Consider the following 19,527-nt stretch of genomic DNA (forward strand, 5'->3'; position numbering starts at 1 on the left):
GGGTCGCCGATCACCAATCACAGGGCACATATAGACAAACAACCATTCACACTCACATTCATACCAATGGACAATTTGGAGTCGCCAATTAACCTAGCATGTTTTTGGAATGTGGGAGGAAACCGGAGTACCTGGAGAAAACCTAGGAATACACAGGGAGAACATGCAAACTCTACACAGAGGGTGGAATTGAACTCTGGTCTCCTAGCTGTGAGGCCTGTGCGCTAACCACTTGACCCCCATGCAGCATTCAATATAATAACAAAAAAGTGTTTTCTACTTAATAGACAGAATGAAACATGGTAGGTCCGCTTTAAAAGGTGCGTGTTGGATGTCAACATGATGTATGCTAACTTGGCCATCAGGATTGAGTCGTGTGCGTTCTGCATTGTTTTCGACCATGCGGGGATACATCATTGTCTCCGAGATGATTTGTTATGTCTGTCAGGCATCAACGGGGGGCAACGCTAACTTCATGATATATTTCTCTGCAAGCAAACACCGTCAAATCAATAGCGTCAAGGCCTAAACGTGATAACGCACACAACTTTAGCACAGAGAATGGAAATACTATTAACCGCAGCATTTTAATGACTCCTCATATGTTTTTATTCATTTTCTTTTGTTTTTTTTTTTTTCATGGTGCCTGCTTGAGTGATGAAGTGATTTTCAAGATGGCCGTGATGGAGGAGGCCGTTAGTGGCCGCTGCTGATAGAAGCAGACGAGGAACATCATTCATACGCTAACAACCTTTTCCCCTTTGTTTTTCTGCAGAGGAGCATCACATCTGTAAAACACAGCGGGACCTGCAAATGAGGACCCTGACCAAAACCGGACTCCAAAGTCACACAGGAAATCTCACAAGACAAATATGGTCGATGCTTTTCCACCGCCAAGGCGCTCTAAGCGCTCTTGACACTGTCAGCACATGACGCAGCATCAGGGGAAACCGGGGGTTCGGTATCTTGCCCACCAAGGATACTGCCACATGATCACGGGAGGGCGGAGAATCGAACCAGCAACCTTCATGTTGGGAGACGAATGCTCTACCACCAAATATATACATTTTAGCATATATATTTTCCCCCTAATATCATGACATCACTTTTTAAAACTTGTATAACCGCTAAAATTGAACAATGTTACTTTTAAAAACATGGCTCTCCGACCACCAGCGGACATTCCTACACTTAGCGTGGGCGGCTTTGGGGGGCACAATCCGGGTCACAACGACAGTCACAACCGTTGACCTTTTGTTTTTCGGACGTATGTATTCAACAAAAGTTGCTATAAGACTTCCTATGAAGTAAAATATCACTAAAACATTACAGGTACTTCATAAATATGCTGTTTTATGCAACACACTAACACCACTTCTATTCCTTCTAAAATAGTTTGGAGAGCGTCTTAGCTTTTTACAGCATATGAGGTGGTTTTTAAAATATATTTTTTATTCTTTTGGGTGCTAGCTTTCCGAGAAGGCTGCATCTCACGGCCCTCATTAGCGGATGGAGTTTGTACAGTCGTCATGGCGACGGCGCAGTTATCGTTACAGGATCTATGTATGGAACTTTGCCCTCCCCCTTCCATTCCCCCTCCTCTCTTGGAGATAAGACACATTTTTCTGATATTTGAGTTGTTGTAGCGCACGCTGAGAGGCATTATGCAAGCAGCCATACGGTATAGAGCATACATCATTCCACTCACATATGGACAGTAAATATACAGAGGCTAAGAAGTGGATGAGGACTCCTCAGCTCACACACTCAATAATCCAAGCTGGCGTCATTTACATATCAAGGTGGAAGGTGGGACTTTATGAATGGACGTGACTTAAGACTAGAAAAGCCCGGAAAAAGAAAAAGCGGGGTTTAATTGGACTGCGGCCCTCCTGTGCACGTTCATTTGCATGAATGTTTTCATGTGGAGGTACGCAGCAGAGTGTTCAGTAGAGCTCCGGGATGTCATGGCTATTAAGTAAAAGACATTTGCTCTCCGACAGCTCCTTTTAACGCGCTCCTATTATTACTACTCCAACCCAAGAGTGCATTTTCTACTTCTGTCAGTCACACCACAGAGGAAAAGATGCAAAAAGGTGGGAATTTTTACACATGGAAACTTGAATAAATGAAGGTGCATGCTAATGTATTTTGTATTCACAATTAATGTAGTATAATAATATATATATATAATATCAAAGACGTGTTTGATGCAACACTTACCCTGCAGGGCATGCTACCTAGCAAAAAACAAATATAACCAGAAAAATGAATATAAAACAAAAACAAAAAAAGAAACAAAAAAACCCCAACAAAAGTATGACTTCCTGTCCCTGCCAACTCTCCTTGTCCTTTCTCTGTAGTGTGAGGCAGCAGTTAGCGGCTCAAAGAAAACAGCAAATCTTGCAATGGAGGACGGGGGAGAATAAATTGTACAAATTGTAATGAAAGCAAAGGTGTCAGCCCTCCCTGTCCTTTTTCTGCAGTGTGAGACAACAGACAATAAGGGAAGATACTGTGTGCTTTTGGGGGGGGGTTGGACCTACTAAAACCAACTCAAACAGGTTGACTTATCTAGTGATTTTCAACTGGTGTGCCTTGAAAAATTGTCAGGTGTGCCGCGAGGAATTATCCAATATCACTTTTTATAATTAACATTTATTAATCATCATTTGCAAATATTATGTCAATATCCACGTATACGTGGACCCAAATATTCCAATTGCATTTGGTTTATTTGCTCAAACTGAAAGAATTGAACCTTTGTATACGCCTCATTCCGAAAGAATAGTGCCAATCCGAATGAATATATAATCGGATTAACAGGGGTGGAATATTCCTTTCCCCAATCCGATTGAGGTATCTTGTAGCCGCTCAAACGGAAAGTTGTCAGGGTGCGTTTTTCTTCTTCTGTTGTTTGTTGGCGGTTGGCAAGCAGCTTCCGTGTGCATTAGCGCCATCTGTGGAACAGAATCTAAACCCTTCTATACGCCATTCATAAGTCCATAAGTCAAAAGAAAATATATATCTATATAAAACATGTACCTAGTTTGAATTTGATCCTTTCCTGGTTATATTTATCATATTGCATGCTCAGATATGACGTAACACGCAGCTCCAGACGTTCTTCAGTTTTAAAAATGGAGGCCAGCAATCGGCACTGGACTGATACGGAAAGTTTGTTTTTGATCCAAACTAAATTTCAAGACTGGACAAACGAAAAACTGGCAATACGGAATTATTCCAACAAGTGAAAGAACAACTCGGGGAAGTCGGTATCACGTGATGTTGGTGTTTACGTTTTACTGGGCATGCCCCATTGACTACTATGGTTGATTATAGCGACTATTGATTATAGCAAAAATGTAATTTGGGTCTATCCGTTAATCAAGGAGATCCACATGGGCGTGATGTCAACAGGAAGTGAATGGATTACCATAATTAGTCCATGTTTCTTCACAACACCATCTTCTGCTGTGAAATGTAAATATCAAGGACGCCATCATGGAATCAGTCACCTCCCAGTGCATTAAAACGATGCTCAGTAAAACGTACCTGTAAACCAATAGTGTGTCCAAATCCCTGTGTGCTGTGGGTGGGTGGGGGTGGGTGGAGGTTCTTGTACAGTCATCCCACTCCTGCCAAGTGAAGACATCATACACTGTCCAGACACAACATTAGGTACACGTGCACGACACAACAGCCTATGACAATAGAAGACTTCTAATGATATTTTTGTGTTTTTTATTTACAACATTTAAATGTCACATAATGAGTCATATTTCTGTATGGATAGAAATAACTTACATGCTGGACGTGGCCATCCTAGCTATGACTTGCCTAGCTGCTATTGTTAAAAAAAGACATGTACATGCTTAACAGTATACTGAGCATCTTCAGGCTGCAGCCTGTAGAAGAGTGTCCCGTGTTCTGATGTGGACGCTGGGTAGCGTGAACCAAGCTAAGGGCAGCTCTCGTCCGGCGCTGTCGTCTTGAAACTTGATGTTAAGGTAGAAATCTCCAGTGTAGAGGAAGAGAAGAGCGCCCGTGCAGACCGACTTATCTTTGGCTTTGACCTGCGCATGTAAAGAGAGCAGTAGAGGATCATTAGCGACGATTCTTCTAAAGATCTACGCTCCGTAGCTCACAGAAAATGACTGGAGACTTTTGTTTAGCTTTGATTTCTCTTTGATGTTGTGGACCATTCAACTGAATTCATTCAATGAATAAATGAATGAACGTATCAATGAACTGGTTCCTGTTTTTAACATGATTAGAGCCCTATAGGCTGCATGGTGGTCGAGTGGTTCGCGTGCAGACCTCACAGCTAGGAGACCAGGGTTCAATTCCACCCTCGGCCATCTCTGTGTGGAGTTTGCATGTTCTCCCCGTGCATGCGTGGGTTTTCTCCGGGTACTCCGGTTTCCTCCCACATTCCAAAAACATGCTAGGTTAATTGGCCACTCCAAGTTGTCCATAGGTATGAATGTGAGTGTGAATGGTCGTTTGTCTATATGTGCCCTGTGATTGGCTGGCCACCAGTCCAGGGTGTACCCCGCCTCTCGCCCAAAGACAGCTGGGATAGGCTCCAGCACCCCCGCGACCCTCGTGAGGAAAAGCGGTAGAAAATGAATGAATGAATGAATGAATAGAGCCCTCTAGACATGAATAACACCCCTATAGTTACCTTTATGTTTGTATTAGCCAATATAGTCGATACATTCATTCATTCATTTTCTACTGCTTATCCTCACGAGGGTCGCGGGGGTGCTGGAGCCTATCCCAGCTGTCTTCAGGCGAGAGGCGGGGTACACCCTGGACTGGTGGCCAGCCAATCACAGGGACAGAAAGCCCAGGCATGGACGGGGAGAACATTCAAACTCCACACAGAAATGGCAGAGGGTGGAATTGAACTCTGGTCTCCTTGCTGTGAGGCCTGCTTACAAACCACTCGTCCACCGTGCAGCCATAGTCGATACAATCAGATGAAACGCAATAGAGTGGGTGTGCGGCATAGTGAGGGGACAACTGAAAATGTAAGAATTTGAACACAGTTTGACCCTGGAACAGATTAAAGTTAAAAACACTACTTCCTGAGGGGAATTTGTATCCTAAATTGAAACATATCCAGGGTTTCATGAGGATCTGTTTTCCCTTAAAGATGATAAATATCTCAATTCAGTCGTATTTTATGCACAAAGTAATGCATTGTTATTAGGGATCGATATCGGAAATTGAAAAAATGTGTTATTGTTATTTATAGAAAATGAACATAAATAATGCATGCAAAATAAAGCATGTTTGTGTCGTTTGTGCCAGGATTGACAGTAAAGATGGAGTGCGTGTCAACAGTGTGCAGTAGTGACCGTGTCGATGTAGAAAGTGTTGGATCCGATGAAAGTCACGGCCTCGCCCAGGTCGTAGTTCTGAACCCCGTTCTGGTAGTCCTGATAGGGTACCACGGTCAGCGCCAGAGGCCCCACCGAGTTCTTGCTCAGGTTGGTCAGCTTGATCTCCAAGGACACGGCGTCGCCCACCCGGCAGTCGGCCATCACGTCGCAATCGCACGGCTTCCCGTTGACCAACACGTCTGCGGAAGAAGACAAACGAAAGCATGATGAGGCAAAATGGAGTGCAGTACTGGACTGTAACCAGCAGAGGCGCTATTGACGGGCACATGGTCATGTGTTTCATCCCGTTTTATGAGGGCGGTGTCATGCAAATCAGCCTGATTGTTGCGTCACAATCCATCCCACATTAAAGCAGCTTGTTGTCAGACGTTCCCTGCTTGTGTAATCTCACACTTGATGCTTGACCAAACACCTAAATACGCGGGGCTCGCCTCTCATCACATGACCCTACTTAGCTGAGATGCGGAGGGCAATGGCGCCATCTGATTTGAACAAGCGAACCCCCACAATAACACACACACACACACACACACGGCAAATGTCACACGCGCTGCGATGTCACGCCCGGGGCTGTGATAAACACTGTGACTCACAGCAGCTGACGACGTGTGACAAGCTGATGAAAGAGCCGAGCTGTGTTTGGGAGGGAAGATAGACTGATATTTGGGGGGGGGGTGAGGTTGAGTGGCGCACCACCAATACTGCACTGTCACGGGAGAACAAGCCCACACAGAAAACCACGTTTCGTGGTTACGAACACCCATCTTCCGCTTATCCGAGGTTGGGTCGCGGGGACGAGAAGCCCAGGCTGCTTCATCCAACTCCTCATGGTGGACGCTGAGGTGTTTCCCAGCTACCTAAACCACCTCATCTGGCTCCACTATGGATCTCTCCCGGATCTCACTTATCTCTGCCCCCTATGGAGGAAACTCATCTTGACAGCCATCGGTTGCTGCCCCAAAGCTCATGGCTGAACGGGATGAAAACAATACACACTGAGGAAGAATCACTTTTGCGCCAAAGAAAAGGAAAGCCATCACCATGGAAGAGAAAACGATCAAAAGCTCAGAGAGGGGTCATGGATTCTGTGTGCCGCGGCAAGGAGATCTGGGGAGGTTGTCCTTCCAGACTAGTAAAGACAATACTTTTAGAAGGCGGAAAGGCCTGCAAGACAACACAGAGGGATGACGATATAGAGCTCTTCTCTGTCTATTATTCATTTTTGGATTGAATCCTTTTACGACTGTACTTTTTCCATGTCGCTGTGTTCTGTGTCCAGTGTGACTTCGTTACTATAACGATAAGAACTATTGTCGGATTTCCTACCAAAGAAGCGAATAGAATGCAAACTAATGTTTATTCTAAACAGCACTGTTCAGATCAGCCAGTTTTAAAGGGCTGATATCACCTTTTTTGTCAAGTAAAACCCTTAAAGTTGTAAAGCAGGGGTCTCAAACTCGTGGCCCGCGGCCTCAGACGCTAGTTTGAGACCCCCACCTTGATACCAAAGTTTAATGTTGAAATGACAGCTTAAAGCTGTGTGCACACCGGACACAATTAACATGATTTTGCCCCGCCCATACTGTTACCCTACCCTGTTACCCCGCCCTGTTTTGCTTTGGATTAGCAATGAAGCTAAAGGCTTATGACGCCGGGTACAAATAAATGCAGGAAATGATTTGGAATAAAAGGGAAAATACACGTCAAGATAAAGCATCTCATCAAACATGTTGTTAAAGTTACGACGCTGCTCCCAGATGGAACTGAGTACGATGCTAACTTGCTAATTGGGTCAAATGATTAAGTTTCATTAATGTTCATGTTAAAGGTTAAATAACTGTTAATACTGTACATTTGAATCTGAAAAAAATAATTTCTCTACCAACTGTATGTGGTTTCTTACGTTTTTCTTATTTGCTGTTTTATTATTATTTTACTTATTTATTACTGATTGATTGATTTATTGTCTTTATTCTTAATTTGTTTATTTATTTTTTAAATCTTATTTTGTGTGTAGAAAAATAAAAATTAAGATATTTGAGAACAGTGGAATGTTTTATCAGATATTTTGGTGTGGAAAACCGGAACCAAAGTACTGAAAAAGTGTAGGGTATAGCAGAAGCAAAAGCATTGAAGATAGTTTTTTTTATTGATTTTTTTTCCAGTTTTTAATAAATGCGTTTTGGGTTTTTTTTGAAAACCTGATGCGGCCCGGCTTCACCCAGAACCTAGCTCCGGTGGCCCCCAGGTAAATTGAGTTTGAGACCCCTGTTGTAAAGGAAGACAATATCCCAACAATGGGAAGTCAGAGGTGGATTACTAATGCAGCCAATTTGCCAAAACAAATATTTCTAGACTTATTGGGACTTTCTTACCAAGTAATTGTGTCTGCTGTGTTTGGTTTTGTTGTGATAATCATCCGTATAAACACACAAACATACAGTTTGGAGTGCAATGACAATAATGGGAAAGAATGGTGCTTTCATCAGGTCTCGTATTATTTAAAGAGACAGTAAGAAAATGGCATTCAGAAGGAAAGCAAATGGAGGGAGAAATATGGCAATGAAACAGGATCAACAGGTGGCTCTACCATTTCTTTGTCGCCACATGCTCATAAATGCATTCAGAGGAATTGATTTGTTTATTAATCAACCTTCTGGCGCTAACAGGAGGCTACAGCAGCAACAAGGTGTTATGTAACAGACGCTTGGATCGCGTGCAGCCTCCGGCCAGATGCTGCAGTCTGCAGAGTTGAAGCGCCCGCTGTTGCTGCTGCTGCTGCAGGAGTCGCCACAGCAACCGTGTGGCGGACAAGACGGAGGGGGAGTTACAGCACGAGACGGTGCCTCGCTCATTGGAGAAAAACTGAGAAAATATTTCTTGGTATGGGTATGGAAGTGTGTTGTAGTAGGGGGAAAAAATGACGTTTTTATTACACTTTTTTTTTTAGACAATTTTCAAACAATTTTCCGAGAATAAACTTGTAATATTATGAGGAAAATAATAATATTATGAAAAATATTATGTCATTTTAGTAGCACAGAAGTGAAATATTAAAGGTCAAATGTTTTTCAAAGTGGGCGGCACGGCGGTTGAGTGGTTAGACCTCACAGCTAGGAGACCAGGGTTCAATTCCACCCTCGGCCATCTCTGTGTGGAGTTTGCATGTTCTCCCCGTGCATGCGTGGGTTTTCTCCGGGTACTCCGGTTTCCTCCCACATTCCAAAAACATGCTAGGTTAATTGGCCACTCCAAATTGTCCATAGGTATGAATGTGAGTGTGAATGGTTGTTTGTCTGTATGTGCCCTGTGATTGGCTGGCCACCAGTCCAGGGTGTACCCCGCCTCTCGCCCCAAGACAGCTGGGATAGGCTCCAGCACCCACCGCGACCCTTGTGAGGTAAAAGCAGTAGAAAATGAATGAATGAATGAATAGAGCCCTCTAGACATGAATAGCACCCCTATAGTTACCTTTACGTTTGTATTAGCCAATATAGCCGATACATTCATTCATTCATTTTCTACTGCTTATTCTCAGGTTACAGGGGGTGCTGGAGCCTATCCCAGCTGTCTTCAGGTGAGAGGCGGGGTACACCCTGGACTGGTGGCCAGCCAATCACAGGGACAGAAAACGGAAAACCCAGGCATGCACGGGGAGAACATGTAAATTCCACACAGAGATGGCCACGGGTGGAATTGAACTCGGGTCTCCTAGCTGTGAGGCCTGCGTACAAACCACTCGAAAACGCAAACAAAACGCAATAGAGTGGGTGCGCGGCATAGTGAGGGGACAACTGAAAATGAATTTGAACACAGTTTGACCCTGGAACAGATTAAGTTCAGATCAAGTTAAAAGCACTACTTCCTGAGGGGAATTTGTATCCTAAATTGAAACATATCCAGGGTTTCATGAGGATCTGTTTTCCCTTAAAGATGATAAATATCTCAATTTAGTTGTATTTTATGCACAAAGTAATGCATTGTTATTAGGGATCGATATCGGAAATTGAAAAAACATGTTATTGTTATTTATAGAAAATGAACATAAATAATGCATGCAAAATAAAGCATGTTTGTGTCTTTTGTGCCAGGATTGAAATTGAATATGTAATGAATGAATGTATGAATATGTATATTGAGAAACATACCTAACAAAATAAAGCTAAAATTACGTTATTATGGGAATAAAGTCATTTTAATATAAGAAGAAAATTCCCAAATATTATTTCAGATTGATGTCCATACTAAAAATATGCTTTTTCACTGATATCACTGGCCCTAGCATCCTTTCATACGTTGTTATCGACCTGTATTAATAAACGTAGCGGTAATAGAATTCCATTTATACGTCTGGTTATTACAGATGAAATATTAGCTTCTGAATTTCCATTAAACCTACACAGTAGATAGATTTTAAGAGAAGAAGACACAGTTACTGCATGTTCTGCCCCATCCAGGAGTCACTCCAGGAGAAAAATCAATGCATATCAGATTTGAATCACGACACTGCTTCAGATTCAACCCAAAGGCCTCAAACGATAGCTTTTTGTGTTGACGCCACGGACGTCAAGGGAGTACAGCATGATCCGGCTGCTTGAAGTCAACGCCGTCTACGTACGTTGTGTATAATTATACCGTTCCATGTGAAATTTTGAGTGCTTCCGGAAAGGAAACGCAACACAAAGAAAGAAGAGAAATGAAAGACAGCATCTGGAAATACGTTCCTTATTCCGAGTCTGAAGGTACGCTGCCATCCAGATGGTCAGAAGATGCCAGTTCAAGCGAATCACATAAATTTGGAAAATCATTTGGGTTATCTCCCTCTCTGCAGATAGCAGCGAGCAGTGAAGCGAGGAAAAAACAGCTGCTACATCAATATTATCTGATAACAAAGTGTTTATTTGTGTAAAACTGTAATAGCAACAGTTATCTATCATTTCAGCCCATGCCCATATGATGTCATGATTATTGTATGAATGCAGATCTGATTTCCTTATCGGGTCCTAAAGTACACAGAGAATCTAATGAGTTTCCCACCAAAAAAAAATCAAGCGGTGTTCATTTTGTGACTATTTACTGTCACTTTTGTAAACGCCGAAGATGAAAAAAAAATGCAATTATAAAGTCATGCTGACAGTGTATTGATTCTGGCGGGAGATATAGTCAATAAAGATAACGTGGATATAATAACCTTTCAATAATTCACTTAACGCAAAAATGTGTAAGGCTTTAATACCGAAGTCGGCTTTCCATGAGCTTCTTTCATACAGATAGCCTGCAAAATAGCCATAAACAATGTGTTAGTCAGAACGTTGAGCTAGCTTAGCTGCTAAGACTGTCTGGAATAAATAAGTTTCCGGTGTAAAACATAACTGCTGTGAGGTGTTCACATGATGTTTCAGTGCCTTTTATACAAACAAAGTTGGAAAAATGACAGCCGCCTGAAAAATGTCAGTTTTTACAGGCTGTGTAAAAGGGGCTACTAAGCTAGCTGCTTCAAAGGCAACCAATGCAATGAAGCTCATTATTCCCGTCCCCAAACACAAATAAACAAAGTTTTCTGTGTAAAAACTAACCGCAAAAATCTAGTGAGTTAGTCGCATGGTGATTTTGTGTTATTTTAACAACAACAATTTTTAATATTTTAATAACAACATCAAATGTGGGCTTTTAGAGAGGGGCTACTCAGCTAGCTTAGCTACTTCAAATGCTACCAATGCAATGAAGCTGTTTTCACACGGTCGCTTGGAAAAATCAGACATGATATATGATACGTATCAACAGATGGGGACGCTTTGTAGTCCATAAGGTACGGCTCAAACGAAAAGGCGCATGCGAGAAGAGGCAATGATTGTTTTGACTCGTCTCACGAAAAATCAAAGCCATTAGCGAGCCTCCCCCGAGAGTTCCACTATAGCGAGGTCTAAACATCAACCAGGCTGCTGTCATGTGCCCAACTACACGTTTTACCCTTCTTCCCCGCCTCATTACTCGCCTCTGCTCGCCTGCCTCCTCGCTTAATATGTTGCCACCCTAATTATGCAAATGAATCGACTTCCGATAACCTTAGGCATGGCGGCAGTGGAATTCCTTTTGTCCAAACGTATTTATGTTGTTTTGCTGACATGTGAGTCTTTGCTTAATGGGCCAGAATTAGCTGTTTACATGATTAGCTTTCATTACGCTGATAAGAGTCACGGCGTCATTGTTTGCAAAGCTGAAAGACGAGCTATAACACTAATGCTATTGTACATTTTATCTCTTATTATTATTATTATGATGATTCCGCTCCTTTCTACTGCGCCTAATGGCGACTTCTGTGCTTCATGGATTTCAGCTCAATCAAAGGAACGATTTATTCGTGACATGCATGCTATTGCTTTTCTCAGCCCCGACTCGTATCGGATTGAAACTATTGGACTTTTCCAGCCATTAGATGAAAGCTGTTGTGGTACGAGTACCACATGTTAGACTTCTTTTAAATACAAATACAATAAAGATGAAATATGTATATAATATCTTTCACAAAGATCACAAAAATTGGACTCTTTGTAACAGTGCACCCACTCCATGACCTGTCTATCATTCAATCATCTTAATCCTTGACTCATTCAATACCAAAGATGTCGTCAATTAATTATTTTGATGTGTCTCTTAAGCTGTGGCATAGTTGTTCGGATATGCTGTCGTAAAAAACAAAAATATTTGTTTCAAAGTGAAAGTTATGCTTGAATAGTATCTTTTTTTTTTTTTAGTCGGGAACTGATATTTTCCTGAAACTTACCGATGTTCTACTGCTGATTACTACAGAACGGAAAAAGGTAGACACAAACTTTTTCTTTCTTTTGGTAGGTGCCATGATTACCGTATTTTCTGGACTATAAGTCGCTCCGGAGTATAAGTCGCACAAGGACAAAAATGCATGATTAGGTAGAAAAAAAATTCATAAGTCGCACTGGAGTATAAGTCGCATTTTTTGCTGGTAATTTATTTTACAAACTACTTCACCAAAACAGACATTACATCCTCTTGGAAGGCAAGTTCTAACAATAAAAGAATAGAGAACAGGCTGAATAGGTGTAAGATATGCTAACACAATGCTTATTCAGCTACACAAAAAATAAACATGAACAGAAAAGGTGTCCAGTGTTTATGGAACATAAACAGTTTTTTCATTTATAAGTCGCTCTGGAGTATAAGTCGCAGGAACAGCCAACCTATGAAAAAAAGTGCGACTTTTAGTCCAGAAAGGACGGCATACTAGGGATGTACGATAATTAACGGCCCGATACGGCATAAAAATGCAACACGGCGTTAATACTGATTTTTTTTTTTACTAGTTTTTTCATTTATAAGTCGCAGGAACAGCAAACCTATGAAAAAAAGTGCAACTTATAGTCCGGAAAATGTGGTAATTTTAAAAATATGGTATTAAAATATTATTATTATAAAATATATATTATTATTTAATATTAAAAATATTAAAATATGGTAAAATGGTATATAGCCATAGAACACAATATTCAATCAAATTTGTCAAAAATGGCCGGTACTGGGACTGTATGAGTTAATACCCCGTTTGAGACCAAAAGAGTAGCTAATATTGGTGGGTGTTTCTCCTCTCTCTGAGCTTCCATAGTGATGGCTTTCCTTTTCTTTGTCGCACTGCCGCTTGGGAAACATAATGAGGTGCAAAAAGTGCACTAAATGAGCACATGTACTGCTGTTTGGATGCAAAACAACATTTGGAGGTGCAACAGCGATGATATGCATCAGGGACTTTATGATTTTTTTTTTTCAAAACGCATCCAAACACGTTGCTACTAAACCTTTACCCGTGTTGTCTGCCTGACTACCAGCTTAGTTTAAAGGCAGGCAAGCTGCTTTTGCTCAAATTCTAGGGTTCTCTACGCGTCTCCAGCGAGCAAGCCATCATGTGGGAGGCTGAAAGCAGCAAAAATTGCTCCTGATGACGCAGATGAAGGGGGGGTTGACATGAAGAGGATTTCCCAGGCATTAGCTAAAGGCTTGAAGGAAGCAAAGTCATTTTCTCATGTTTGGGAAAAAAAAAGAACACCACAAAGCTGAGAGTATTCACCCACTCACAACCTGCTGTGGAATGGTGCTCTTGTTGTTGTTGTTGTTGTTGGATGTGAGAACACCACACTGGGTGTTACTTGATGTGGCCATTATGTTAAGGCTAAACTAATCCGACAGATGACAGCGTTGCCTAGCAGGTATTAAGACATTAAAAGAAAAAGCTAAGCTATTTTTAAAAACTCACGCTTAAAGCTGTAAAAAATATACATCGTATTTTTTTATTTCAGTCTGAAATATACAGTTTATAATTTTTAAAAACATCAGTATTTCTGGCGGCACGGCGGTCGAGTGGTTAGCGCGCAGACCTCACAGCTAGGAGACCAGGGTTCAATTCCACCCTCGGCCATCTCTGTGTGGAGTTTGCATGTTCTCCCCGTGCATGCGTGGGTTTTTCTCCGGGTACTCCGGTTTCCTCCCACATTCCAAAAACATGCTAGGTTAATTGGCGACTCCAAATTGTCCATAGGTATGAATGTGAGTGTGAATGGTTGTTTGTCTATATGTGCCCTGTGATTGGCTGGCCACCAGTCCAGGGTGTACCCCGCCTCTCGCCCAAAGACAGCTGGGATAGGCTCCAGCACCCCCGCGACCCTCGTGAGGAAAAGCGGCAGAAAATGAATGAATGAATCAATCAATCAGTATTTCATAAAGTGATAGAATACAACTATAATAAAATAAAATATGCTATTTGTTTGGGTTAATTAGCATTAAATAACATTTTTTTTTTTTTTTTTAGAGAGGATGGCATCTGGGAAGCAGAAATGGGAGAAAGCGTGTCCAAAGTGTAACTTTAGTTTGCAAGGTAATGAGCTGTCAGAAGCAAACGACTACAGACAGCTACCTAGGACATTATTATTTCCTCCGCGGGATAAATGGCAATCAATGTCTTTAAAAAAATGACTTCAGTCACCTGCTGGGCTAGCCGTGATTCATCGGGGATTGATGAGACGCAGTGATCTCATTAAGAAAAACAACTCTCCTTCCTATCTCCTTCCATTCTTTATCTTATTTTGAAACACAATACTAATCGCTGGGGAAACGCTGCTGCTTGTGGAGACCAGAATAACCAACTTTCATAGCTTTGACACATCCAGGATTAGTAATGAGGCAAAGTGTAATTATTGGTGTGGTATATGTGTGTGCATATGTCGTCCTTGGTGATGCACAAACAAATCAAAAGCGCTACTGCCTGTTCAGATGTTTACTAGCCATTAATGAGTCTACTGTGTGGATCTTAACAGGTTCCTATTACCGGGCCTGCAGATAAATGCTCTCCAATTTAAAAGTAAGGATAGCAAAGCACTTAGCGTCACACCGTGGAGACAAAAGAATACAATTTTGCGTGTGTGTGTATGTGTGTGTGTGTGTGTGTGTGTGTGTGTGTATGCTCAAACTAAACCAGTAGGTGTATGACAGAGCAAATTAGTCCGGTTGCCTCAATTTGCCTGATGTAGTGTAAGGGATCTATGGCTAAATAATGTCCGATACCACAATACCCAACACCCTAAGATGCAATCCTAGGTTTCTGTGAATCTAATTACTCCCCCCCACCCCCCCGACCAAAAAACTGCAACAACATCTATATCTGTGTGTGATCAATCAGCACAAACAAAAACTGGGTACAGGCTGCACTCATTGCATCAGCCTGCTCCTGACACCTTCCTACATCGAAAATAGCATACAAATTCCTGTTTTATTTTCCCGGGGGGTAAGAAATAGCTGCAATTTTAGCGGCGTGACAGCCGATTCACAACAAATTACCCTCAAATAAACCAAGAAAAAAAAAAAACCCAATACAATATTCCCTCCGTATGCAGGTTTGATCTTTAAATAGCCTTCCAGTCTAGAAACCATTTATTGTATTATTTAAACCATAGGGTAGCGTCAAGCCCTACAGTAAAGACATGCAAAGCATAATAGGTCTGACATATGTAAATGTAAATACATAAACATTAGGGGTGCAACAAGACATACATTCACGGTTCGGTTCAGTTCAATATGTTTGTGTTCCGGTTCAATACTTTTTTTGATACAAAAACTACCTCGCCTTTTTAATTAAAATTTTTGTCATTTTTCTACACTGGCTCTGTGCTTGACAATGCAGCCTAAGCCAGAGTAGTCGAGTGCAGATACATAGAGCTCAAATAAGATCAAATAAATAATAGGAGACCAGGGTTGGAGTTAGCATGTTCTCCCCGTGCATGCGTGGGTTTTCTCCCGGTACTCCGGTTTCCTCCCACATTCCAAAAACATGCTAGGTTAATTGGCCACTCCAAATTGTCCATAGGTATGAATGTGAGTGTGAATGGTTGTTTGTCTATATGTGCCCTGTGATTGGCTGGCCACCAGCCCAGGGTGTATGTAATGTCTCGCCCAAGACAGCTGGGATAGGCTCCAGCACCCCCCGCGACCCTCGTGAGGAAAAGCGGTAGAAAATGAATGAATGAATGGTACAAGTATACATGTAAGAGATCCCATATATCCCAAACAACAATGTGACATTAAGGAGTGGGACCAGGAGGACAGACACTCTAGTAACACTAGCATAGCTATGTGTGCTACAGTCCAGTGCTAACATTACAACCACATTATAACAATAACATAATGCTAGGTTAGCCTATTCACCGAAAAAAAGAAAATAATCAAAACGACCAATACTTGGCAGTGCTCTACTTTATTTTAAGACGTGTAGCGAAGCCTACTTTTTTGTGAAATATATGGCGTATGCATGGGCTTGTCTTATCTTTGTTGATCGTGCCCATGAGCAAGGAGGTTTTTCCCGTCAGGAGGTCATGAATTCCAACAGTTCAGCAACAGTAAACCAGTGAGATTTTCCCTCACGTTTGGTGCTCTATAACAAGCATTACGGGCACATATTCCAGTCAGAACATCAGTAAAAAGTCCATTTGTATTAATAGGCAACCCTTGCATTACTATAGTAAGTGACTTGACAAATACATTATAGTGTAAATGATCAATAAAGATCCATTTATCGGTCCACTGACAGGCTGGGCATAAATGGGGCCTAATCGATATCAATAAAAGAGATGACGTTCAAACTTAAGTGTTTTTCTCCCTCTGTCCACCTCTCTGCCCTTTGAATGATTCAGCTTTAATAATCCAACCTGGGTGAGTGCTGCCTCTGGAAGTAGCTCAGACATGGTTGCCAATGAGGGCACCAAGTTACGAACACACACTGGTTTATTGATGGACTTCTGTCATGCTCAATAGAGGTTGATGTCTTTGGAGAGGGGGTGGGGAGGGGGGGAGTGGAGGCGGTCATTCCTAAATTGGTCCAGACTGATGTTGTCGGGAAGACGGTCAAAAAGGCTCGAAGCGGCAGAGCGAATGACCTAGACTTGACCATTTGCATTCAGGAGTTGAGTGATGGAGGTGCTAAGTACTTTTTGCGTATAAACGAACTCCAAGCGAGGCTCAAAAAGCAAGGCAGATGTACAGGATGTCACATCCTGGTAAGTGTTTCGCTCGTCGGCCACCGCCTGCTGCGAAAGGGCAAGTGGACTTCATTTAAGAGCTTGTTTTGTGCCGGTAAAAACAAATACCCTGCGCTTCACCGGCAAATAGAACCAAAGCTGATATAAGCTGCCAGGGCAGGAGGGCGAGAAGTCTCTAAACGCTTCGACTTCCTCCTGAATATTTGGATTGGAAGCGACTTGTTGCATCTCTGCAATAACTAACTCAAGCTAATTGGACTTAATTGGAAAGATGCAGAGGTCAGCTGAGAGTAAAGAGGCAAACAACCCTTAGCGTTACATTAACGCCCAGTTTGGACTTTTAGGAAAAACAATCAGACTGCACTTCCGGAATAACAAACAAAAAAAAGACGGCGTACATATATTTATACTGTATATTCTGTATATTTTGTATTTTTCATTCTTTTTTTAATAGATGTGTCTGCACCTACGTCACCAGAAAAACAAACTACCTCGCCTTTTTAATTAAAAATTTTGTCATTTTCTACACTGGTTCTGTGCTTGACAATGCAGCCTAAGCCAGAGTAGTCGAATGCAGATACACAGAGCTCAAATAAGATCAAATAAATAATAATTGTTTCGTACTCCAGTAAGCTAGGAGACCAGGGTTCAATTCCACCCTCGGCCATCTCTGTGTGGAGTTTGCATGTTCTCCCCGTGCATGCGTGGGTTTTCTCCGGGTACTCCGGTTTCCTCCCACATTCCAAAAACATGCTAGGTTAATTGGCCACTCCAAATTGTCCATAGGTATGAATGTGAGTGTGAATGGTTGTTTGTCTATATGTGCCCTGTGATTGGCTGGCCACCAGTCCAGGGTGTATGTAATGTCTTGCCCAAAGACAACTAGGATAGGCTCCAGCACCCCTGCGACCCTCGTGAGGAAAAGCGGTAGAAAATGAATGAATGAATGAATGAATGGTACAAGTATACATGTAAGAGATTCCATATATCCCAAACAACAATGTGACATTAAGGAGTGGGACCAGGAGGACAGACACTCGGAGTAACACTAGCATAGCTACGTGGCAATAAACCCTTTTCTGATTCTGATTCTGATTCTGACAATAACGCCAGTGAAGACAGTTTCCAAGTCCACTCTTACAACAGGACAGTCGCCTTAGGGATGCCAATGAAGGAAGAACCTGCTTCTTTGTGGGCAGAGATAGAGGATCCCATCCTGTGTATGTGCCCACTACTATAAAACAGGCTTCACTACACATCTAAAAACAAGCTCTGTTAAATATGTGGCTAATCCTGTATCCTACAAAAACTAAAAAATGCCATTGAATGAAACAAGTGGAACGGTATGATAGATCATTTCATACGGTGGTATACCTTAAAAACCAGTAACCGGCCCATGCCTACTGCCAACTGTCCATCAGTTTTAAAAAAAAATGCCCCACCCTTTGTGCAAATCAGACAAGTATATGTATATCATACATTAATGTCTACTACATCAATGGTCTCTTGACAATGTCCTTTTTCCGGTGAAACGAACCTTTCCTGTGAGCTATCACTTGTTGTGATGAACCCCAAGGAAGTTATTGCTTGACTCAGCTATGAGGTTTAAAGCCATTGATTAGCTGTCAGGCTGCAGTATTAAATGCTTTGCTTGTGCTGCTCGGACCGCTTCGATGTTGTTGTTGTTCTGTGTCGTTATCTGTGAGAAGCAAAGAATCAGCATACTGTATATGGTTACGATTTCCTGTTGGGAGCGTTATGGACATCGCCGCATCAGTTTGTGCATTGACCACTGTCTGTGGTATTCTATTATGCCGCCTGAAAATACTTTTGTAATAACGATATCTTCAAAGTTTTGTAATCAGACAAAGGATCAATGATTTATGGAGCATAAGTTGATAAGTCACGTTTTTTTTTTAGTTTGTTTTTCTAAACAATCTTGTTCAAACTTTACAAACATGTCCTTGTCAGGCTCCTAAAGGTGTGTGCCAAATTTAATGGCGATTTAGTTAACCACTCTAAAGTTAGAGTGGGTGTTTTGCAGAGCTGTGTGAGAAATTTCAAGTGCGCAATCGTTAATAATTTATTATTAACTGTTAGAAATATAATAGCACAGACGTGAATTTTAAAGTTAACGTAGTAGAAGAGTTGGCTTAGACAGATAGAGATAGTAAGTTGTTCATTGTTCTGTGTCTTTGATAATAATATTGTGTTTAATCTTGAAGCTTTTTTCAAGAACTTGAAGCTTTTTCGGGATTAAACACCGTGCTAAATGAGAGTGTTCTCCAAGCTTATCATTTGTTTGCTGACTGGATGCACCGACTATGTTAGAAAGACCCCCAATTTTGCACATGCAAGAGCAAATAATGTGTTTTCTTCAGGCGTTCTTGCAGGCGGTCCATGAACACACCATGTGTGTATGACTTTCTCCGACGCTGCTCAGACAATGTGTACTTTTTTTTTTTTATTTCACCCCGTCCTTGTTCACAACCGTTAATTCTGTACGTAAATGCACAGAAGTGAGCTTTAATCACGCAAGCTCCGTGCTCCTGTGCATTTTT

The 19,527-nt window shown here is 41.7% G+C and overlaps 1 protein-coding gene across 3 annotated transcripts in view; it reads right to left on the bottom strand.

The window, feature by feature from the left end:
- Positions 1-3,745: 3,745 nt before the first annotated feature.
- Positions 3,746-19,527, bottom strand: part of trappc9 (trafficking protein particle complex subunit 9) — a 112,077-nt gene continuing 96,295 nt past the window's right edge. For all 3 annotated transcript variants that reach the window (XM_058046461.1, XM_058046460.1, XM_058046459.1), the window contains 2 exons: positions 5,367-5,590; positions 3,746-4,076 (listed from right to left, as the gene is read on the bottom strand). In XM_058046461.1, the coding sequence (XP_057902444.1) occupies positions 3,897-4,076; positions 5,367-5,590 (404 nt within the window). In that variant the 3' untranslated portion in view covers positions 3,746-3,896. The remainder of the gene's footprint in view (positions 4,077-5,366; positions 5,591-19,527) is intronic.

This window comes from Doryrhamphus excisus, chromosome 14 (genome assembly GCF_030265055.1).
Source record: "Doryrhamphus excisus isolate RoL2022-K1 chromosome 14, RoL_Dexc_1.0, whole genome shotgun sequence".
Taxonomy (NCBI): domain Eukaryota; kingdom Metazoa; phylum Chordata; class Actinopteri; order Syngnathiformes; family Syngnathidae; genus Doryrhamphus; species Doryrhamphus excisus.